Source organism: Pristiophorus japonicus, unplaced genomic scaffold (genome assembly GCF_044704955.1).
Source record: "Pristiophorus japonicus isolate sPriJap1 unplaced genomic scaffold, sPriJap1.hap1 HAP1_SCAFFOLD_359, whole genome shotgun sequence".
NCBI classification, from domain to species: domain Eukaryota; kingdom Metazoa; phylum Chordata; class Chondrichthyes; family Pristiophoridae; genus Pristiophorus; species Pristiophorus japonicus.
In genome coordinates, this window is record NW_027253424.1 from 283,326 (window position 1) to 307,893 (window position 24,568).

At 47.2% G+C, this 24,568-nt stretch overlaps 1 protein-coding gene across 4 annotated transcripts in view; it reads left to right on the forward strand.

Annotated features, from left to right (window-relative positions):
• Positions 1 to 24,568, forward strand: part of LOC139250253 (uncharacterized) — a 336,554-nt gene that overhangs the window by 151,614 nt on the left and 160,372 nt on the right. For 3 of the 4 annotated variants that reach the window (XM_070872754.1, XM_070872750.1, XM_070872753.1), the window contains one exon: positions 24,154 to 24,300. The exons of the other annotated variant lie outside the window; for it this stretch is intronic. In XM_070872754.1, coding sequence (XP_070728855.1) covers positions 24,154 to 24,300 — 147 coding nt within the window. The remainder of the gene's footprint in view (positions 1 to 24,153; positions 24,301 to 24,568) is intronic. 4 annotated transcript variants of the gene reach the window in all.

Consider the following 24,568-nt stretch of genomic DNA (forward strand, 5'->3'; position numbering starts at 1 on the left):
GGCCAGCCTCTAAGTTCACAGATGCCTGCAGGGGGGAGATGCTCAGGGATTTCTTTATTGAGGCCATCGGTCATGCCGGGATTTTCAGAAAGTTAATAGAGACCTTGGAAGCGGCGGCGTTGCTGGCTCAGACTTTTATGGCGGGGGAGGAGGAAACCAAGATAATATGTGCACGCAACTCTACCTCCAACGTGGCGATGGATCAGGGGGTCAACATCATAAACATGACTCAGAACCCAGCAGGCAGGCAAAGGCAGTTCGACACACCCCAGGCAGCAATAGACCCCAGAACAGGCTTTCAACACAGACAATGGCAGGCTGAACGGACATTTACGCCATCCTAGTGGACAATGCGTTCTGGGATGGGGCCATTGACACCCACTAACAGGGTGATCAAGAGCAGTCAAAGGGACAATCAGCGAGGAATGCCTTGCAACAGCTCTTTTGTTCACACCAATGGGAATCTCAGTTCATGCTGGAGGTGTGGGGGCAAACATGCTGCTAGGACTTGCAGGTTTCAACAGTTTGCCTGCAGAAATTGTAACCTCACTGGCCATTGAGCGAGAATGTGCAGGAAGCCTGCGACCAGGCTAATTTACGAGGTGGAGGGACCAGAAGAGGGGTCTGCGAGGCAGGATGACGCATGGGGCAAATCAATGGACGCTGAAGTTCAGCGAGTTCATGTGGCGAACGTTCACAGCTCATATACCAAAACGCCACCTATGATGATGAAGGTCCTATTAAATGGCATCCCGGTATGCATGGAGCTGGACACGGGGGCCAGCCAGTTGCTCATGAGCGCTCAACAATTCAAAAAGCTATGGCCACTCAAAGCCAGCAGACCCAAACTAGAACGCATTGAGACTCAATAATGGACGTACACCAAATCAATCATTCCAGTGCTAGACAGTGCAATGTTGGCTGTCACACACAATGGATCAGTGAACAGGCTGCCGCTCTGGATTGTCCCGGGCAATGGTCCCGCACTGTTGGGGAGGAGCTGGTTAGCTGAGATGAACTGGAAATGGGGGGATGTGCACGCAGTGTCATCTGTGGAGCGAAGTTCATGCTCACAGGTCCTACAGCAATTTGAGTCGCTATTCCACCTGGCGTCGGGACGTTCAAAGGTACCAAAGTAGTGATTCGCATCACCCCGGACGCCAGACCAGTGCACCACAAAGCTAGAGCTGTGCCGTATGTGATGCGGGAGAAAATTGAAAGCGAATTGGACCGTTTGCTGAGAAAGGGCATCATCTCGCCCATTGAATTCAGCGACTGGGCGAGCCCCATTCTTCCCGTCCTAAAAGCGGAAGGCTCGGTCAGGATCTGTGGCGACTACAAGGCCACTATCAACCGGGTGTCCCTACAAGACCAATACCCGCTTCCGAGAGCGGAGGATCTTTTCGTCACGCTGGCAGGCGGCAAGCTGTTCACCAAGTGGGACCTCACTTCAGCCTACATGACCCAAGAACTGGCCGACGAATCTAAGCTATTGACCACCATCCCACTCACAAGGGACTGTTTGTTTACAACAGGTGCCCGTTTAGCATTCGATCAGCGGCCGCGATTTTTCAAAGAAACATGGAAAGCCTGTTCAAATCCATTCCTGGAACGATTGTATTTCAGGACGATATCCTCATCACGGGTCGTGACACCGAGGAACACCTCCACAACCTGGAAGAGGTGCTACGCCGAGTGGACCGGGTAGGCCTGCGACTTAAGAAGCCTAAGTGTGTGTTTTTGGCTCCCGAAGTCGAGCTTCTGGGCAGGAGGGTTGCTGCAGATGGGATTCGGCCTACCAAATCCAAAACAGGCGATTCGACAAGCGCTCAGGTCCTGCAACACATCGGAGTTGCGTTCATTTCTGGGACTCTTGAACCATTTCGGGAACTTTCTGCCGAACCTAAGCACATTTTTGGAGCCGCTGCACGTGCTCCTGCGTAAGGGCTGCGATTGGTTTTGGGGGGACTGTCAAGAACGGGCTTTCAATCGGGCGCGTAACCTACTTTGCTCAAATAAGTTGTTGACCCTGTACGTCCCCTGTAAGAAATTGGTTCTGACATGTGATGCATCGTCCTATGGGGTTGGGTGCGTGTTGCAGCAGTGCAATGCTGAGGGGCAACTCAGACCTGTGGCTTATGCCTCCAGGTCGTGCTCTCGAGCAGAATGGGGATATGGGATGGTTGAGAAGGAAGCACTCGCATGTGTCTATGGGGTGAAAAAGATGCACCAGTACCTTTTTGTCAGGAGGTTTGAATTAGAAATGGACCACAAGCCGTTAACATCCCTGTTGTCAGACAGCAAGGCTGTCAATGCCAATGCGTCAGCTCGCATACAGCGATGGGCTCTGAAAATTGAGCCGACGTGCTCAGCAGGCTTCCACTGGCCACCACTGAGGGGGCAGCGGAGCAAAGCGTTGAGATGGTCATGGCCGTTGATGCCTTTGACAGCGCAGGTTCCCCCATCACAGCCCGCCAGATCAAAATCTGGACCAACAGAGATCCCCTCCTATCTTTGATTAAGAAATGTCTCCTGACTGGGGATTGGGCGCCCGCACACAGAGCATGCCCTGAGGAGGTCAGACCGTTTCACAGGCGGTTGGATGAGCTCTCCATCCAAGCCGACTGCCTACTATGGGGCAGCCGGGTAGTCATGCCCCAGAGGGGCATGGAAGCTTTCATCAGGGAACTCCACAGCGAGCACCCAGGCATCGTGCTGATGAAGGCCATTGCCTGGTCACACGTTTGGTGGCTGGGAATTGATTCAGACCTGGAACACTGTTCGCAGGTACACGACGTGTGCTCAGCTGGGAAATGCCCCCAGGGAGGCCCTGCTCAGCCCGTGACACTGGCCCACCAGGCCATGGTCACGCATTCACGTAGACTACGTGGGTTTGTTCATGGGGAAAATGTTTCTCATCGTGGTTGATGCGTACTCGAAATGGATCGAGTGCATCATTTTGAATTCATACACGACATCCACCACTGTGGAGAGTCTACGTGCGGTCTTTGCAACCCAAGGTTTGCTGGACATCCTTGTTAGCGATAATGGCCCATGGTTCACTAGCTACGAATTCCGGGAGTTCATGTCGGGTAATGGCATCAACCATGTCAGGACAGCACCGTTCAAGCCGGCCTCCAGTGGCCAGGTGGAACATGCGGTCCAAATCATAAAACAAGGCATGCTCAGGATTAAAGGTCCCTCTCTTCAATGCCGCCTATCGCACCTCCTGCTGGCCTATATGTCCCGACCGCACTCGCTCACGGCGGTCCCATCCACGGAGCTCCTTATGAAACGTACACTCAAAACTCGGCTGTCCCTCATTCATCCTGTCTTGTCCGACATTGTTGAGGGCAAGCGCCAGTCCCAAAATGAGTACCATGACCGAAATTCAAGGGGGAGATTTATAGAAATTGGTGACCCCGTATTTGTTCTCAATCACGCTTTGGGGCCCAAATGGCTTGAATGTACTGTAATAGACAAAGAGGGGAATAGGGTCATCGTGGTCAAACTTAACAATGGGCAGATATGCCGCAAGCATCTGGACCAAGTAATAAAAAGTTTCAGCATGGACACTGAGGAACCTGAGGAAGATCATGAGATGGTATTCACACCACCGCCAGTGAATGAGCAACAAGAACATTCAGCAGCATGCACAATCCCTGCAGTCAGTCCGGACAGGCTGGAATCACCACAGGGGACAGACATGCAGGCCAAGGCTCAACAGCCAAAGCCCCAACTGTGGCGCTCCACGAGGGAGCGCAGACCACCCGAAAGACTTAACCTGTGATCCCAATAAGATGTTGAGGGGGAGGTGATGTCATGTATGTAACCTTCATGCAACAACACTGCAATACTGTATATACTTGAGAAATGCACAGCTTGACCACAGGGGGTGAACTTGTGGAAGATACTCCTCACCTGGTCATCCAGGTATATAAAAAGGGAGGTCCCACGCAGGGTCATCACTTCTTGGTCCTGTGAATAAAGGTTCAGGTCATAGAGTAACCTTGTCCATAGAATGTGCCTCGTGTGGACTTGTGGTATTGTGTAAGGACTATATACTCTCCATCTTAATAAGGAATTCTACAATGTTATGGTCACCCTTCCCCAAGGGGCCTTGCACAACAAGATTGCTAATTAGTCCTTTCTTATTACACATCACCCAGTCTAGGAAGGCCAGCTTCCTAGTTGGTTTCTCGACATATTGGTCCAGAAAACCATCCCTACGACACTCCAGGAAATCCTCCTCCACCGCATTGCTACCAATTTGGTTAGACCAATCAATATGTAGATTAAAGTCACCCATGATAACTGCTGTACCTTTATTGCATGCATCTCTAATTTTTTGTTTGATGCTGTCCCCAACCTTACTACTACTGTTTGGTGATCTGTACACAACTCCCACAAGCATTTTCTGCCCCTTGGTATTCAGTAGCTCCACCCATACCGATTCCACACCATCCAGGCTAATGTCCTTTCTTACTATTGCATTAATTTTCTCTTTAACCAGCAACGCCATCCCGCCTCCTTTTCCTTTCTGTCTATCCTTCCTAAATGTTGAATACCCCTGGATGTTGAGTTCCCAGCCTTGGTCACCCTGGAGCCATGTCTCCGTGATGCCAACTACATCATACTCGTTAACTGCTATCTGCGCAGTTAATTCATCCAACTTATTCCGAATACTCCTCACATTGAGGCACAGAGCCTTCAGGCTTGTCTTTCTAACATACTTTGCCCCTTTAGAATTTTGGTGTAATGTGGCCCTTTTTGCTTTTTGCTTTAAGTTTCTCTGCCCTCCACTTTTATTTTTCTTCTTTCTATCTTTTGCTTCTGCCCCCATTCTACTTTCCTCTGTCTCCTTGCACAGGTTCCTATCCCCCTGCCATATTAGTTTAACTCCTCCCCAACAGCACTAGCAAACACTCCCCCTAGGACATTGGTTCTGGTCCTGCCCAGGTGCAGACGGTCCGCTTTGTACTGGTCCCACCTCCCCCAGAACCGGTTCCAATGTCCCAGAAATTTGAATCCCTCCCTTGTGCACCACTCCTCAAGCCACGTATTCATCTGAGCTATCCTGCAATTCCTACTCTGACTAGCACGTGGCACTGGTAGCAATCCTGAGATTATTACTTTTGAGGTCCTATTTTTTAATTTAGCTCCTAGCTCCCTAAATTCGTCTCGTAGGACCTCATCCCATTTTTTACCTATATCGTTGCTACCTATATGCACCATGACAACTGGCTGTTCACCCTCCCTTTTCAGAATGTCTTGCATCCGCTCCGAGACATCTTGACCCTTGCACCAGGGAGGCAACATACTATCCTGGAGTCTCAGTTGCAGCCGCAGAAACGCCTATCTATTCCCCTTACAATTGAATCCCCTATCACTATAGCTCTCCCACTCTTTTTCCTGCCCTCCTGTGCAGCAGAGCCACCCATGATGCCATGAACTTGGATGCTGCTGCCCTCCCCTGATGAGTCATCCCCCTCAATAGTACCCAAAGCGGTGTATCTGTTTTGCAGGGGGATGACCGCAAGGGACCCCTGCACTATCTTCCTTGCACTGCTCTTCCTGTTGGTTATCCATTCCCTATCTAGCTGTGTACCCTTTACCTGCGGTAAGATCAACTCGCTAAATGTGCTATTTACGTCATTCTCAGCATCGTGGATGCTCCAGAGTGAATCCACCCTCAGCTCTAGTGCCGTAAAGCGGTCCGTCAGGAGCTACAGCCAGCTGCACTTCCCGCACACTTAGTCGTCACGGACACCAGAAGCGCCCTGACTTCCCACATAGTACAGGAGGAGCATAATACCTGTCCGAGCTGTCCTGCCATGACTTAACCCTTAGATATACTTAAATTGGCAACAACAATGCTAAAGGTTACTTGCTGATCTAGAAAAGAAAAAGAAAAACTACTTACCAATCACCAGCCAATCACTTACCCCCTTGGCTTTGACGTCACCTTTCGATTTCTTTCTACTTCTTTTTTACCTCACTGCTGTAGCTGCACCAGCTGGCCTCTCCGATCTCCCGCTGCTCCCGTGAACTCTCGCTCCCCGGACTCCGAGTGTGGGCCTTTATAGGCCTCTAGCTTCTCCGATCTCCCGCTGCTCCCGTGAACTCTCGCTCTCCGGACTCCGAGTGTCGGCCTTTATAGGCCTCTAGCCTCTCCGATCTCCCGCTGCTCCCGTGAACTCTCGCTCCCCGGACTCCGAGTGTGGGCCTTTATAGGCCTCAAGCCTCTCCGATCTCCCGCTGCTCCCGTGAACTCTCGCTTCTCGGACTCCGAGTGTGGGCCTTTATAGGCCTCTAGCCTCTCCGATCTCCCGCTGCTCCCGTGAACTCTCGCTCCCCGGACTCCGAGTGTGGGCCTTTATAGGCCTCTAGCCTCTCCGATCTCCCGCTGCTCTCGTTCCCCGGACTTTACAATGAATGAGAAAATACTTACCTGTGATTGGGTGTCCAGGCACACTTGACTCCTGCACACGTCCCTACGAGCACATGCTGCGACGTGCAGGGAGAGGAGACCTGCGGATCGGGATTTCGAGTGGGCACAGCAGCTTCAGGTAAGTGCGCATTTTATGTCTATTATTTAGTGCTTTGCCCGCTGGAGGTCCTCGAGAGGAATTTCTGCCCCAATATATTACCCCCAACCTCGTGCGCATTTATCTTGTGCAGTAACCTTTTATGTGGCACCTTTTCGAATGCCTTCTGGAAATCCAAATACACCACATCCACTGGTTCCCCCTTATCCACCCTGCTCGTTACATCCTCAAAGAACTCCAGCAAATTTGTCAAACATGATTTCCCTTTCATAAAACCATGCTGACTCTGCTTGATTGAATGATGCTTTTCCAAATGTCCTGCTGCTGCTTCCTAAATAATGGACTCCAGCATTTTCCCAATGACAGATGTTAAGCTAACTGGTCTATCGTTTCCTGCTTTCTGTCTGCCTCCTTTTTTAAATATTGGTGTTACATTTGTGGTTTTCCAATCCGTTGGGACCGCCCCAGAATCTAGGGAAATTTGGTAGATTACAATCAATGCATCCACTATCTCTGCAGCCACTCCTTTTTAGGACCCTAGGATGCAAGCCATCAGGTCCAGGAGACTTGTCCGCCTTTAGTCCCATTATTTTACTGAGTACTACTTCTTTAGTGATAGTGATTGTGTTAAGTTCCTCCCTCCCTTTAACCCCTTGATTATCCACGATTGGGATGGTTTTAGTGTCTTCTGCTGTGAAGACCGATACAAAATATTTCTTCAAAGTCTCTGCCATTTCCCTGTTTCCCATTATTAATTCCCCAGTCTCATCCTCTAAGGGACCAACATTTACTTTAGCCACTCTTTTCCTTTTTATGTACCTGTAGAAACTCTGACTATCTGTTTTTATATTTCGTGCTACTTTACTTTCATCATCTATCTTCCCTCTCTTTATTACTTTTGTCATTCTTTGCTGGCTTTTAAAAGTCTCCCAATCCTCTGGCCTCCCGTCAGTCATGGCCACTTTGTATGCCCTTGATTTCAATTTGATACTATCCCTTATTTCCTTAGTTAGCCACAGATGGTTATCCCTTCCCTTACAGTTGTTCCTTCTCATTGGAATATATTTCTGTTGAGAGTCATGAAATATTTTCTATGTTTCTATGTTTCTATGTTTCTATATCTCCTTAAATGTCTGCCACTGCTCATCAACTGTCCCACACCTCAAACTATTTTCCCAGTCCACTTTAGCCAACTCTGACTTGATACCTTTGTAGTCTCCTTTATTTAAGCTTAGAACACTGGTTTGAGATCCAACTTTCTCACCCTCCAACTGAATTTGAAATGCAACAATCCATGGTCACTCATTCCAAGGGGATCCTTTACCAGGAGATCGTTTATTAATCCTGCCTCATTGCACAGTACTAAATCAAAGATAGCCTGCTCTCTGGTTGGTTCCGCAACATACTGTTCAAGGAAACTATTCCGGATACGCTCTGTGAACTCATCCTCATGGCTACCCAGGCCAATTTGCTTTGTCCAATCAATATGAAGGTTAAAATTGCCCATGATTATTGCCGTTCCTTTTGTACAAGAGCCTCCGCAATGATAAAACTTCGACCCACCGGGCCACCTAAGAGGGGTGATAGTATCCTTCCCCATGATGACCGACTTCCGGTCCGTTGAACAAAAAGGCCGAAGAGCGGAATTGCACTCAAGAAGCCACCACATCCACTACGTCGGTAAAAACACGAGAAACAGGGTAGGTGCGCCCCATTTCCAGCAGTGGGCAATTTCGGCCCCTCTCTGTCCCTGTGGGCTGATTATTCGCATCGAATTGCGTACTGGTGGTAATCACCGCCACTGCCGGACCCGACTTATCGGACCCTGTGGGATCCACTCCGTCAGGCCAGCCATCTCGGTACCCGTATCTAAATGCCTTCTCCTTCAAATAGCCCCAATCTACCTCACCTCCAATGTCTTCAGTGCCTATGCCGGTCACTATCTTGGTTGTAACAGCTGATACGGGAGTCTGTTGCTTTTCCCAATTTTCCCGTAAGTTCTAATATTTTGAGTTTACAGAGTGGTCCGTTCCCTTACGGGGCTGTTTGACCGCCTCTCTCAGCGTTTCTCTCACATCCTCCAATTCTTGTTTAATCTGTGTATTTTCCTTTTTATACTTTTTCAACTCCTGGAGTCTGATGCGCCTCAGCCAAGACAGCTCCTGCATTTAAACTTGAGAGATTTTGCTGCTGCTGACTGTTCAGCCCCCAGCTCTAGTGCGCGAACCTGTCAGCTGAGTCGATCTATCTCTTGGTCTTTCTGCAACTTAACCTCCTGTAACTGTTGCTTAAGACTCTTGATCTCTTTTTCTTTCTATTTGAACAATTCATCGTCTCTTTGCACACACAGCATTGCGCTCCATAAGCTAAAAGTTTTTTTGCCTTATCAACTGTTAACTCTTTCTTGTCTACCTGTACCTGTTATTACTTCTTCAAAGGGCATACGCCCTCCCCTATTTAAACATTCTACTAAAAGCTCCTTTAAGCCACCCCTGGGCAACTTTTCTAACTTTTCCTTATACGCTGACACCATTTGTTTGCCCCCCATTTCACTAACGCTTTTGAATTACTGGCGGGTCTCACATGAGTCTCCGCACATCTGTAACCGGTTTCTCCTCCCAAAACACACACATTGGCCAAACTCGTCACTTCCAATATTCCAGAATACTTCAACGGGCAATCCAAAGCCGTCATCGCCAGTCCTGACGATGGTCACCAATCTGTAGGGAATTTTAAATGCCCTTATTTACATAGATTTGACTGGCATAAAAGGTGACGACAAGGTTACTCACTTTAGTACACCAGAACAGTTTATTAAACACACACAACATGCATTATACACACATGGACAGGAATGACTTGGTTAAAATACAGACTTTACTTCCCATACAACCAAGGATGACTGCACACATTGACGTGGGATGTATCGCTGGACACCCTCTCTTCTTTCCTTGAAGTCGTCTCCTCCATGTGGCGAGGGGTCTGGTAGTTAATTTTTTTCAGTATACAATCGTCACATTCCTTGTTGATGGCTGTCTGAGCTTTGCCTCATTCCGTTGATGATTGAATTATCGTGTTCCAATCTCACGATCTGTTCTCAACTTCTCTGTCTTTTGTGAATGCATTTCTCAGACAGAAAGCATTAGTCAGCAGGCATATTTACAACAACAAGGGAGCCGAAATTGCCCCTTCCCTGTTGAGGTTGTTAACTCTGGAAATCATCAGCCATGCTGCGGAGTACGGTGGCTGCTGATTTTTCGTGTAATGGCCACCATTATCAAAATTTTGCTCCGGCGGTGACCCACTCCCCCTCACCACTCCGTCCTAAGTGCGTCATCAGATTGCGCACCGCCAATGTACCCCCCCCCCCGCGCGCCCCCAACGGCGAAATTCCGTCAAGAAAATCTTCCTCCCACCGAGTGGTGCCAAAACCTGTTTTTTGACATGGTCCAGTGAGGCTGTGGCCTTGTAAAATGGAGGTGCATCTCTCATTAAAGGGGAGGACGTATTGCCATTGCCGCCATTTTTTTTTTCAGGCCGACAATAATGCCCCTGGGCCCGGCCGAAAGCCTCTATGGTGGCCCAATGGACCAAACTGTAAAATTTGCATCGCTTTCCCCTTTAAGTGCAGGGGAGAACCGTGGTGATGCAGCGTTGTGATGACAACATCAGCAAAACTGGTATCTGTGTTTTACAGAAAAGAAGCCATTAACTATCGAACACAATTAAAATAGTCCATTAACAAAGGTGGCTTTTTTGACTATTGGTTTTGTGAAGATATTAACCCTTTACAGCAGTGACCACCACACAGTGATTGTGGCGATGAAGTCCCTTCTTCATACTGAAGACACCTCCATTGTGTTGTGTGGCACTACCACTGTGCTAAATGGGTTAGATTCAGAACTGATCTAGCAACTCAAAACTGGGCATCCATGAGGCATTGTGGGGCATCAGCAGCAGCAAAATTGTACACCACAATCTGTAACCTCATGGCCCGGCATAATCCCTCACTCTACCATTACCATCAAGCCAGGGGATCAACCCTGGTTCAATGAGGAGTGCAGATAAGCATGCCAGGAGCAACACCAGGCATACTTTAATTTTGGTGTGGCCTAACCCGACCTTTAGTTTTGGGGATGGAGCCTTGGTCTACGCCAAAACGATCGGGCTGCCATGGTAACCAGAGACATAATGCGAGCTGAAGCATACAGCCAGCGCCCAACACATTAAAAGAATTGAAAAACACATAGCAGCAACTTACCTTCAACCCCACCCAAAAAGCTTGCCTGTCCGGGGTCTGTCTGTCTTTCTCTCTCTCACTCTCTCTCTCTCTCTCTCTCTCTCGGGGAAACAACTTAGGCCAAAAAGAGCAGCCTGCTCCAAAAGAACAGCGCAAATCACTGGGGAAAATTGAGCCCAATATTTCGCTCTCTGTAACATTTTTTAGAAAGTCCAGTTAAAAGCAGCTTCTCGTTTCCTGGTTTCTTGTCTGTGAGAATTCTGCAATGTGATTGGCTGCTTAAACAGCTTGTTGACGCCACTGCAATATTGGCATTGGAATCCCGATTATAGAACACTGAACTCAACTGAAAGTCGAAAAAGGCAAACTTCTCGCCACAGAAATTGCGAGATCTTTTTGGGCAGCTTTCTTCAGGGCCAGTGGCGAGCGCCTTTGCTTCACCGCTGACCACAAATTATGGGCCAATAGACTTGGGCAGATGAAATTTAACACAGAGAAGTGTGAAGTGATTCATTTTGGAATGAAGAATTAGGAGAGGTAATATGAACTAAATGGTACAATTTTAAATGGGGTGCAGGAACACCTGGGTAAGTATGTACACAAATCCTTGAAGGTGGCAGGACAAGTTGAGAAGGCAGTTAAGTAGAATATGGGATCCTTGGCTTTAGTAATAGAGGCACCATTACTGATACTAGCTTTTTATTCAGATTTATTTAATTAACTGAATTAAAATTTTGCACCTGTTATGGTGGGATAGGAACTCGTGTCTCCATAGCATTAATGCGAGCCTCTCTATTACTGGTCCAGTAATCTAACCACTATGCTGCCATGTCACTTGATTTTGGCCAAGGTAGTTGTTGGTGGCTACAATTCGCCTGCATGCCTGTGGGATCCACATTAGGGTTAGGGACGAAATCGGGCAGGGTTCGCACTCTAGAATGCTGGCCAGCAACTCCTGTGAATGTCTGGGGGAAGTATTGGAGAATGCTGGCATCTGTGAACCATATCTCAGCAAGACTCGTGTCTTCAGAAGATAGAAGATAAATTGTGAAAATAAATGTTCAACAGTATCTTTTGTCAGTCGTAACTGACTAGGCTCGCATCTAAGCTTTCGGATTGGTTTCAGTATATGATGATGTTCCAGTGTTTCTACTGTGAAAAACCACTCACATCCCCTTTCTGACTGGTTGTTCGGTTTGGTTTGATTCAGCGCGGCGGCCCTGACCTGCAAGGACCATCAGCAGGTCGGGGCCTTCAAAGGAGCATACCACGTCAAGGTACAGCTGGAGAGCAATGGCTATGAAGAGGGCAACTGGATTGGACGTCACCAAGGTCCAGGTCGCTGATTGGAGCATGGGCAGGTACAGCAGGAGCGGCGAGTGATCGTGGAGCGACGTGATCGGGGCGCAGGAGAGGTGTGAGTTCAGGGCCCAGAAGAGGCGAGGGCCCAGAGGCAGCCCGGCCCGCCCACACTGCAATATGTGTGCACACTAGGTCTGTGCAACAGAGCTGGTCTCCAGTTAGATGTGGTTAATCCTTGCCACTGGACCAAGACCTAGCTCTGTCAAGCTCGTGTGATGGTTGGTGTGCAACGGCCACCACACATTAATAAAATCCATGCACAGGCATCTTCCACCCTTCTGGACCTGAAATATTAGGTCCTTCGTTGAAACATCTGTGAACTCATCCCTTTTTGGCGTGGAGGCAAGTCATTCTTAATACGAGGGATCACCTATGATAATGATGATAATAGAGGCAAAGAATACAAAAGCAAGGTAGTTATGCGAAACCTTTATAAAACACTGATTAGGTCTCAGCTGCATTATTGTTTTCAATTCTGGGCACAACACTTTAGGAAGGATGTCAAGGCAGAAGCGACTTACTGGAATGGTACCTTCTGAGGGACTTCAGTTATGTGGAGAGACTGGAGATGCTGGGGTTGTTCTCCTGGGAGTAGAGAAAATTAAGAGGAGATTCGATAGAGGTGTTCAAATTCATGAATAGTTTTGATAGAGTAACTAATGAGAAACTGGGCGACAATTTGGTCGCAGGGCACAGAGCAGAACAAGCTGCTAGAAGAGGCAGGAAGAGGACGGGGAGAACGGCTCTCAGCAGGAAGCCATATCCACCCAGGGTCTTCAGGGAGCAATTCTCCCACCTCAGCCTCAGCAAGGAACAGTGCATGTGTCATCTCCATCTTACTCATGAGGTGCTCACTGAAATCTGCTACCTGCTGCAGGCAGATCTGCAGCTTTAGCCCAGAGCAAGGAAGGCATTGCCAGTGGCTGTGAAGGTGATCATGGTCTTGACCTTCTTCACGTCAGGCTCCTTCCAGGCTCGAGCAGGCGACATCTGTAATGTCTCCCAGTTCGCCATCCACTCCTGTATAAGGGAAGTGAGTGAGGCTGTCATGTGCAAAGAGATCTGAGTGCATTTCATTCACTCTTGTCAGAGGGAAGCAGGTGGACGAGCACGTGGCTTCACCAGGATAGCAGGCTTCCCCATGCTGCAGGGTGCCATTGACTGCACAATGGCGCTTTGTGGGCGCCGCATCTCATTTCAGAGATATAATACAACCGGAAGGGATTCCACTCCCTCAGCGTCCAGCTGGTGTGCAACTATACTCAGTGCATCATGCATGTCAATGCTTGGTATTGTGGGAGCCCTCATGATGCCTCTATTATGCGGCAGTCCGATGTATCATCAGCATTTGAGCCAGCACGACAAACCAGCAGGTGGCTACTAGGCGACAAGGACTATCTGCTGAGCACCTGGTTCATGACTCTGCTGCACATAACAAAAGCTATACTGCCACAAGGAACCTGATAGAGCAGACCATTAGCATCCTTAAACGACGCTTCCGCTGTCTGGACCGCTCTGGAGAAGCCCTGTAGTACTCACCAGAGCCTGTCTCAAGATTCATCATGGTCTGCTGCATGTTCCACACCTCTCCATCATGCCAGCACTGCCCTTGCCACCAGGCATATGACGAGCAGCTGTGGAAGATGAAACGGAGAAGAGGAGAATGAGGTAACCCAGACAGCCCATTATTGCCTCGCTATCTGTGATCGACTCATCCGACTGCAGGACCAGTGAACGCAGCCCTAATTCTACATTCAACAATTGTCCTGCACCTCACCTCCCATCACATCGTCCTCTTGTCCACAATCCTACAATAAAATACAACACAAAACAAATATCCCAAATCAATTTTATGCATCAAATCATTACAATATTTAATTCAAAAGTCAACTAATCACCCTTGTGTATTCCCTTAGTGTTTGTCTTCCCATGCCTTTGCCTTTCCTAGTGTTCTTATGTAGTGCTACCACAGTGGCTGCAGCATGGTTGATGGAAGGCTGCTGACTTTCAGGGGGGGAGATTGCAGATGGCCTTGCTGGATGATCTCGAGCAGCTTTTGGCCGAGAAGGCCCAGTTTAGGACTGCCCCACCTCAGCATGGGTGGCAGTAGTCTGGGCTGGCTGGCAGACAGGTTGCAGCAAGGGCACTGGCAACATGGCAGTGGTGGGAGGACGAATTTTGTCATCCTGAGAGAGGACAGCAGGCTCATCCTCCGTGAATCCATAGCCACTCCCCCAGGGCGGCACCTCAGCAATCCTAGTAATTTGTTGGAGTATAGACTGCTGGACTGCTGTGACACCCTGCAAGCCCTTTTCAACACTGGTAAACCCAGCCGTGATGGAAGCAGTCTGTGCTTGCGTGGCAGCAAGCTGAGCTTGGATGACTTCAGTCTGAGCTTCCATTGCAGCACTCAGATGTTGGGTGGCTTCTAGTTGTGCTGCAAAGGAAGCTGAGACATCAAACATCAGACAATGCAGGACGGTTGGGTCCACAAGTGCGCTAATGGATCGTCTCACTCCTTCCACGCTGGAAAGGTTGGACTCTAAGCTTTGCCCAAAGCCCTGTATAAGGTTGGATCTGGACTCCTCCATGCTCCTTGACATTGCATTCAGGCTTTCTAGCAGGCCTTCCAATTCACCAAGAATTTCATTGTACATAACCATTAGATTTGTTCTGTAGGCCGCCCCTTCCAAGTCCTTATCTGAGTCCTGTGCAGAAGAACACGTTTGCAACCTTGCCCTCCAGGGAGCTGGCACCTGTGCTACCCTTTCCCCCTGCCCTGGCTGTAGGCCACTTGTGCCCGGTATCTCACCACATGGCGATCTCGTGTCTAACCTATCCTGTTAGGTCCACGCAGTGTCAGTATCTGAGCTGGTGGCTGGAGTGTGAAATCGGGTGGTGGTGCTGTGTCTTCTGCATCATTTTCTTCCTCTTGTATTTCTGCTCAATCACCAGTGCAGGTCAAGTTGCAGTTCTTGACCATCTAAAAGGAGAAAGGCACAAGGGTAAGGTTGTGGTGAGAGAAAGCGGGGTGAGGGGAGAGATGGAGTGGTGGAAAGCAAGAGGTGCGTGCTTACACCATCTGCGGTTTATAAATCCAAGAAACTGTGGGATGAGGGGGAAGTAGGATGTGAAAAGGAGGCTTAGGTATGAGGATATCGTCATCTTCAATTGATTCAGCCGTGCCGCAGGCCATGGGCTCAGCAATGTCCCTTCCAAGAGTGGCCAGGACCGTTTCCACCATGTGGGTTAGGATATGCAGGTGCGCCTGTCCCTCAACAGGTAACCGCTGCTGCCTCCAATTGTGCATCACCGTATCCTGCAAGAGAAATGGAAGTTCGTGTCGTACAATCTGTTTGGATGATGTGACTTTCATGGTTGAATAGTTGCCAGTGTATGCAAGCTGTGAGAAATGATGTGAGGCTTGCAACAGTGCTAATTGTGTGAGGGTGAGGTGAAGCTATGAATGTTAGAATTGAGTCGCGATTGATAGAGATTGTTGGTAGGTGAGTAAATGGGGGGAGGGGGGGAGGTGTGGGGGGGGGGTGGGGTGCTGAATTCAGCAATGTGTGAGGCTAGTGATCTAGTTGTAAGGATATGGCATTTGAAGATAAATTCACTGATCTTGACCACTCGTGTAAGGTCATTAAACTCCTTGCAACATTGCATTCAGATCCTCGGGACTACATAGAAACAGAAAATAGGTGCAGGTGTAGGACATTCGGCCCTTCGAGCCTGCACCACCATTCAATGAGTTCATGGCTGAACATGCAACTTCAGTACCCCATTCCTGCTTTCTCGCCATACCCCTTGATCCCCCTAGTAGTAAGGACCACATCTAACTCCTTTTTGAATATATTTAGTGAATTGGCCTCAACAACGTTCTGTGGTAGAGAATTCCACAGGTTCACCACTCTCTGGGTGAAGACGTTTCTCCTCATCTTGGTCCTAAATGGCTTACCCCTTATCCTTAGACTGTGACCCCTGATTCTGGACTTCCCCAACATTGGGAACATTCTTCCTGCATCTAACCTGTCTAAACCCGTCAGAATTTTAAATGTTTCTGTGAGATCCCCTCATTCTTCTGAACTCCAGTGAATACAAGCCCAGTTGATCCAGTCTTTCTTGATATGTCAGTCCCACCATCCCGGGAATCAGTCTGGTGAACCTTCGCTGCACTCCCTCAATAGCAAGAATGTCCTTCCTCAAGTTAGGAGACCAAAACTGTACACAATACTCCAGGTGTGGCCTCACCAAGGCCCTGTACAACTGTAGCAACACCTCCCTGCCCCTGTACTCAAATCCCCTCGCTATAAGGCCAACATGCCATTTGCTTTCTTAACCGCCTGCTGTACCTGCATGCCAACCTTCAATGACTGATGTACCATGACACCCAGGTCTCGTTGCACCTCCTCTTTTCCTAATCTGTCACCATTCAGATAATAGTCTGTCTCTCTGTTTTTACCACCAAAGTGGATAACCTCACATTTATCCACATTATACTTCATCTGCCATGCATTTGCCCACTCACCTAACCTATCCAAGTCACTCTGCAGCCTCATAGCATCCTCCTCGCAGCTCACACTGCCACCCAACTTAGTGTCATCCGCAAATTTGGAGATACTACATTTAATCCCCTCGTCTAAATCATTAATGTACAATGTAAACAGCTGGGGCACCAGCACAGAACCTTGCAGTACCCCACTAGTCACTGCCTGCCATTCTGAAAAGTCCCCATTTACTCCTACTCTTTGCTTCCTGTCTGACAACCAGTTCTCAATCTATGTCAGCACACTACCCCCAATCCCATGTGCTTTAACTTTGCACATTAATCTCTTGTGTGGGACCTTGTCGAAAGCCTTCTGAAAGTTCAAATACACCACATCAACTGGTTCTCCCTTGTCCACTCTACTGGAAACATCCTCAAAAAATTCCAGAAGATTTGTCAAGCATGATTTCCCTTTCACAAATCCATGCTGACTTGGATCTATAATGTCACCTCTTTCCAAATGCGCTGCTATGACATCCTTAATAATTGATTCCATCATTTTACCCACGACCGATGTCAGGCTGACTGGTCTATAATTCCCTGTTTTCTTTCTCCCTCCTTTTTTAAAAAGTGGGGTTACATTGGCTACCCTCCACTCCATAGGAACTGATCCAGAGTCTATGGAATGTTGGAAAATGACTGTCAATGCATTGGCTATTTCCAAGGCCACCTCCTTAAGTACTCTGGGATGCAGTCCATCAGGCCCTGGGGATTTATCGGCCTTCAATCCCATCAATTTCCCCAACACAATTTCCCGACTAATAAGGATTTCCCTCAATTCCTCCTTCTTACTAGACCGTCTGACCCCTTTTATATCCGGAAGGTTGTTTGTGTCCTCCTTAGTGAATACCGAACCAAAGTACTTGTTCAATTGGTCTGCCATTTCTTTGTTCCCCGTTATGACTTCCCCTGATTCTGACTGCAGAGGACCTACATTTGTCTTTACTCACCTTTTTCTCTTTACATATATATAGAAACTTTTGCAGTCCGCCTTAATGTTCCCTGCAAGCTTCCTCTCGTACTCTATTTTCCCTGCCCTAATCAAACCCTTTGTCCTCTTCTGCTGAGTTCTAAATTTCTCGCAGTCCCCAGGTTCACTGCTATTTCTGGCCAATTTGTATGCCACTTCCTTGGCTTTAATACTATCCCTGATTTCCCTTGATAGCCACGGTTGAGCCACCTTCCCTTTTTTATTTTTACACCAGACAGGGATGTACAATTGTTGTAGTTCATCCATGCGGTCTCTAAATGTCTGCCATTGCCCATCCACAGTCAACCCCTTAAGTATCATTCGCCAATCTATCCTAGCCAATTCACGCCTCATACCTTCAAAGTTACCCTTCTTTAAGTTCTGGACCATGGTCTCTAAATTAACTGTTTCATTCTCCATCCTAATGTAGAATTCCACCATATTATGGTCACTCTTCCCCAAGGGGCCTCGCACAACGAGATTGCTAATTAATCCTCTCTCATTACACAACACCCAGTCTAAGATGGCCTCCCCCCTAGTTGGTTCCTCGAAATATTGGTCTAGAAAACCGTCCCTTATGCACTCCAGGAAATCCTCCTCCACCGTATTGCTTCCAGTTTGGTTAGCCCAATCTATATGCATATTAAAGTCACCCATGATAACTTCTGCACCTTTATTGCATGCACCCCTAATTTCCTGTTTGATGCCCTCTCCATCATCACTACTACTGTTGGGAGGTCTGTACACTACTCCCACTAACGTTTTTTGCCCTTTGGTGTTCTGCCGCTCTACCCATATAGATTTCACATCATCCAAGCTAATGTCCTTCCTAACTATTGCATTAATCTCCTCTTTAACCAGCAATGCTACCCCACCTCCTTTTCCTTTTATTCTATCCTTCCTGAATGTTGAATACCCCTGGATGTTGAGTTCCCAGCCCTGATCATCCTGGAGCCATGTCTCTGTAATTCCAATCAAATCATATCTGTTAACATCTATTTGCACAGTTAATTCATCCACTTTATTACGGATACTCTTTGCATTAAGACACAAAGCCTTCAGGCTTGTTTTTTTAACTCCCTTTGTCCTTTTAAAATGATGATGTAGTGTGGCCCTTCTTGTTTCTTGCCTTTGTTTACTCGGCCTTCCACTATTGCTTTTTACCTTTCTACCATCTGTTTCTGACTCCATATTATTTTGCCCCATCTCGCTGCATAGGTTCCCATCCCCCTGCCATATTAGTTTAAACACTCCCGAACTGCATTAGCAAATGTTACCCCCAAGACATCAGTTCTAGTCCTGCCCAAGTGCAGACCGTCCCTTTTGTACAGGTCCCACTTCCCCCAGAACTGGTTCCAATGTCCCAGGAATTTGAATCCCTCCCTCTTGCACCACTGCTCAAGCCACGTATTTATTCTAACTATCCTGCTCCCTCTACTCTGATCAGCACGTGGCACTGGTAGAAATCCAGAGATTACTATCTTTGAGGTCCTACTTTTTAATTTAACTCCTAGCTCCCTAAATTCAGTTTGTAGGACCTCTTCCCACTTCTTACCTATATTGTTGGTACCTACATGAACCACGACAACTGGCTGTTCACCCTCCCTCCCCAGAATGCTCTGCAGCTGCTCCGAGACATCCTTGACCCTTGCACCAGGGAGGCAACGTACCATCCTGGGGTCTCGGTTGCGGCCGAGGAAACTCCTATCTATTCCCCTTACAATAGAATCCCCCATCACTATAGCTCTCCCACTCTTTTTCCCACCCTTCTGTGCAGCAGAGCCACCCACGGTGCCATGAACCTGGCTGCTGGTGCCTTCCCCTAGTAAGTCATCTCCCCCAACAGTATCCAAAACGGTATATCTGTTTTGGAGGGAGATGACCGCAGGGGACTCCTGCACTACCTTCCTGCTTTTGCCTTGCCTCTTGTTCACCCATTCACTATCTATCCTACCCTTACCTGCGGTGTGACCAACTCACTAAATGTGCTATCCACAACATTCTCAGCATCGCGCATGCTCCAGAGTGAGTCCATCCGCAGCTCCAGTGCCGTCATGCGGTCTGTCAGGAGCTGCAGCTGGACACACTTCCCGCACACATAGTAGTCAGGGACACTGGAAGCGTCCCTGACTTCCCACATAGCACAGGAGGAGCATGACACGGGTCCGAGCTCTCCTGCCATGACTTAACCCTTAAATTAATTTACTTACTAAAATTTACTTAAACACCAAACAGCTACTTAGTAGTTCGCTGCCAATTAAATCAATCTAAAAGTCAGTCTAAAAGAGAGTTATACTTACCAGTCGAACAGCCAACCACTTACCAGCTTGGCTGTGATGTCACCTCTCGATTTCGCACTCCTCTATCTTTGTCTGCAACTGGTTGGGCTGGTCTCTGGGCCTCCGTCTCCTACTCTCGCACTCCTTATGAGCTGCTCTAGTGTCAGCACTGGTAGGAAAAACAAGACAAAACAGCACCAGCCACCCCCACTTGCCCAAACTCACCCACTTACCAAACTCACAAATGCCACTCTATGCTGTTGCACTCCGTGTTCTGCACGAGCTGCCTTTTTTTAAACTGTATCTCGGTCAGATGACTCACTATTGGTCAGTCGTTTACAGAACTGGTTTTAACTAGCTGCTAATTGCCTCCTACTGGAGAGTTACTTTGTTTTTCTCTGTCTAAACCTGAAAGATTCCCAACTATTTAACTACATCCTAGGCTGGCCATTCTAGACTGGGTGATGTGTAATGAGAAAGGACTAATTAGCAATCACGTTGTGCGAGGCCCTTTGGGGAAGCGTGACCATAATATGGTAGAATTCTTTATTAAGATGGAGAGAGACACAGTTAATTCTAGAGACTAGGGTCCTGAACTTAAGGAAAGGTAACTTTGATGGTATGAGATGTGAATTGGCTGGAATACACTGGCGAGTGATACTTAAAGTGTTGACGGTGGATAGGCAATGGCAAACATTTAAAGATCACGTGGATGAACTTCAACAATTGTACATCCCTGTCTGGAGTAAAAATAAAATGGGGAAAGTGGCTCAACCGTGGCTAACAAGGGAAATTAAGGATAGTGTTAAATCAAGGAAGAGGAATATAAATTGACCAGAAAAAGTAGCAAACCTGAGGAATGGGAGAATTTTGAAATACAGCAGAGGAAGATAAAGGATTTAATTAGGAGGGGGAAAATAGAGTATGAGAGGAAGCTTGCAGGGAACATAAAAACTGACTGCAAAAGCTTCTATAGATATATGGAGAAAAAGATTAATGAAGACAAACGTAGGTTCCTTGCAGTCAGATTTAGGTGAATTTATAATGGGGAACAAAGAAATAGCGGACCAGTTAAACAAATATTTTGGTTCTGTCTTCACAAAGGAAGACACAAATAACCTTCCGGAAATACTAAGGGAACGAGGGTCTAGTGAGAAGGAGGAACTGAAGGAAACTCTTATTAGGCAGGAAATTGTATTCGGGAAATTGATGGGATTGAAGGCCGAAAAATTCCCGAGGCCTGATAGTCTGCATCCCAGAGTACTTAAGGAAGTGACCATAGAAATAGTGGATGCATTGGTGATCATTTTCCAACAGTCTATTGACTCTGGATCAGTTCCTATGGACTGGAGGGTAGCTAATGTAACACCACTTTTTAAGAAGGGAGGGAGAGAGAAGGCGGGTAATTATAGACCGGTTAGCCTGACATCAGTAGTGGGGAAAATGTTGGAATCAATTATTAAAGATGAAATAGCAGCGCATTTGGAAAGCAGTGACGGGATCAGTCCAAATCAGCATGGATTTATGAATGGGAAATCCTGCTTGACAAATCTTCTAGAATTTTTTGAGGATGTAACTAGTAGAGTGGACAAGGGAGAACTGGTGGATGTGATGTATTTGGACTTTCAAAAGGCTTTTGACAAGGTCCCACACAAGAGATTGTTGTGCAAAATTAAAGCACATGGTATTGGGGGTAATGTACTGACGTGGATAGAGAACTGGTTGGCAGACAGGAAGCAGAGAGTCGGGATAAACGGGTCGTTTTCAGAATGGCAGGCAGTGACTAGTGGAGTGCCGCAGGGCTCGGTGCTGGGACCCCAGCTATTTACAATATACATTAATGAATTGAGTGTAATATCTCCAAGTTTGCAGATGACACTAAGATGGGTGGCAGTGTGAGCTTTGAGGAGGATGCTAAAAGGCTGCAGGGTGACTTGGACAGGTTAGGTGAGTGGGCAAATGAGCGGCAGATGCAGTATAATGTGGATAAATGGGAGGTTATCCACTTTGGTGGCAAAAACACGAAGGCAGAATATTATGTGAATGGCGGCAGATGAGGAAAAGGGGAGGTGCAACGAGACCTGGGTGTCATGGTACATCAGTCATTGAAAGTTGGCATGCAGGTACCGCAGGTGGTGAAGAAGGCAAATGGTATGTTGGCCTTCATAACTCGGGGATTTGAGTATAGGAGCAGGGAGGTCTTACTGCAGTTGTACAGGGCCTTAGTGAGGCCTCACCTGGAATATTGTGTTCAGTTTTGGTCTCCTAATCTGAGGAAGGACGTTCTTGCTATTGAGGGAGTGCAGCGAAGGTTCACCAGACTGATTCTCAGTATGGCAGGACTGACACATGAGGAGAGACTGGATCGACTGGGCCTGTATTCACTGGGGTTTAGAAGGACGAGAGGGGATCTCATAGAAACATATAAAATTCTGGACGGAACTGGACAGGTTAGATGCAGGAAGAATGTTCACGATGTTGGGGAAGTCCAGAACCAGGGGACATAGTCTAAGGATAAAAGGTAAGTCATTTAGGACTGAGATGAGGAGAAACCTCTTCACTCAGAGAGTTGTTAACCTATGGAATTCCCATAATGCAGAGAGTTGTTGATGCCAGTTCATTGGATATATTCAAGAGGGAGTTAGATATGGCCCTTACGGCTCAAGGGATCAAGGGGTATGGAGAGAAAGCAGGAAAGGGGTACTGAGGTGAATGATCAGCCATGATCTTATTGAATGGTGGTGCAGAGTCGAAGGGCCGAATGGCCTACTCCTGCACCTATTTTCGATGTTTCTATGTTTCTATTGCTGCCATTGACTATGACGCTATCTGCTCCCATTGCATGTTCCGATTTTGCCTGGACGGTCCTCTGACTGCCCCCCCTCCCACCGCCCCCCCCCCCCCAGTGGATACAGGACCTCTCTCCTCCTGTCCACCTCCTGCACCAAAACCTCCAGTGCTACATCCAAGAATGTTGGAGCACGCTCTTTCCCCTGTTGTACCATCAATACTAATTCTTAACGCTCACATTCTGTTCCCCAGCCAGTTGAAATACCTGCAGCAGCCAGAATGCACCTCCCATTTCAGAGGTGCAGGTTGCCTTTAAGAAATGCAGACTAGTTTTAATTGATGCTAGCCTTTTAGAAACTTGGGCCCCATGTTGAGCATGCAGCCACTCAGCAGCGCATTCAATATGTTCGTATACAGATTTTTGAATGATAAGCGAGTCAAGGGTTATGGGGAGTGGGCAGGGAAGTGGAGTTGAGGCCAGGATCAGACCAGCCATGATTTTATTGAAGGGCGGAGCAGGTTCGAGGGACAAAATGGCCTACTCCTGCTCCTATTTCTTATATTCTTATGTTCAATGTTGGACTGTACGCCACAATCATTCTAATTAGCAGCATGAAGTTGGCGTGCTGCCAGCATCACTTTGAACGGGCACAGGTTGATCTCTCATCATGATCCACGTGCTCATTTTCAGCAGTAATCCAATTTTTCTCCCATTGTTTCCAATGGCAGAAGGGTCGGTAGCTGGAGGACACAGAGTTAAGGTAATTAGCAAAAGAACCAGAGGCGACTTTAGGAAAACATTTTTAACACAGCGAGTTGTTGGTGATCTGGAATGTACTGCCTGAAAGGGTGATGGAAGCAGATTCAATAGTAATTGTCAAAAAGGAACTGGATGAATATTTGAAGAAAAAAAATTGTAGGACAATGGGATTAGAGCTGGGAGTGGGACTAATTCGATAGCTCTTTCATCGAGCACAGGCTCGATGGGCTGAATAACCTCCTTCTGTGCTGTGTCATTCTATGATTTTATGAGTAACATTTAGTTTGAACTGAATCATTGTGTACAAAATTGGTGTCAAGTAGTTCCATTTTAAAGTAAGAATGCATTTTAAAAATATAGAACACAGTACAATTTGTTCATAACTCTAATTCCAAGACAGTCCGAATCTTGCTACAAATGTCCTTCTCCTAGCATCGCACCTGCTCCTTCTTCCTGATGGGCATCAGCAACTAAAGCTTGTTACTTTGACAACTTAAATATCTTCGTGGAGTTGTGGTTGAAGGGATAATGATGGTTAATTGCCCTGAGAATGCTCCTGCTAGCACATATCTTCCCCTTTAAGCAATTTTACAATAGATTCTCTCTGTGACTAAGCATATATTATAGATTTCACACTTTTTATTTGTATTCTCAGGATAATTCAGCATTGTACATCTCGGACCATTCTTTCTCAATAAGTGAAATGGGAGTTAAAGAATTCCTTTTCCGCAGTGGATTTCTGCACAAATGTGTGAACAATCTGGAAGACCAAAAACTATTTCTTGTTACGTACCCTGAAAAGGTATTTATTGATTTTAGTATATTATTTTATGAGTTAATTTATATGTGTAATTCATGTTTTGGGGAAAAAAAGCTCCAGTGGTAAAAGGTACATCTTTCAAGTTTCAAAATAGAAAAGTTTCCCATCTTTGTGTTTATGCCAGAGAGACTTCCTCACTGTAAAAATTCGGGTGTTGCTTTTCAAACCGTTTAAATTAGTTGTCAGAAAATTGTGCAGAGCACATGCTCAAATTTCCGACTTGCACTTCTGGAGGCTGAAGTTCTTGTCA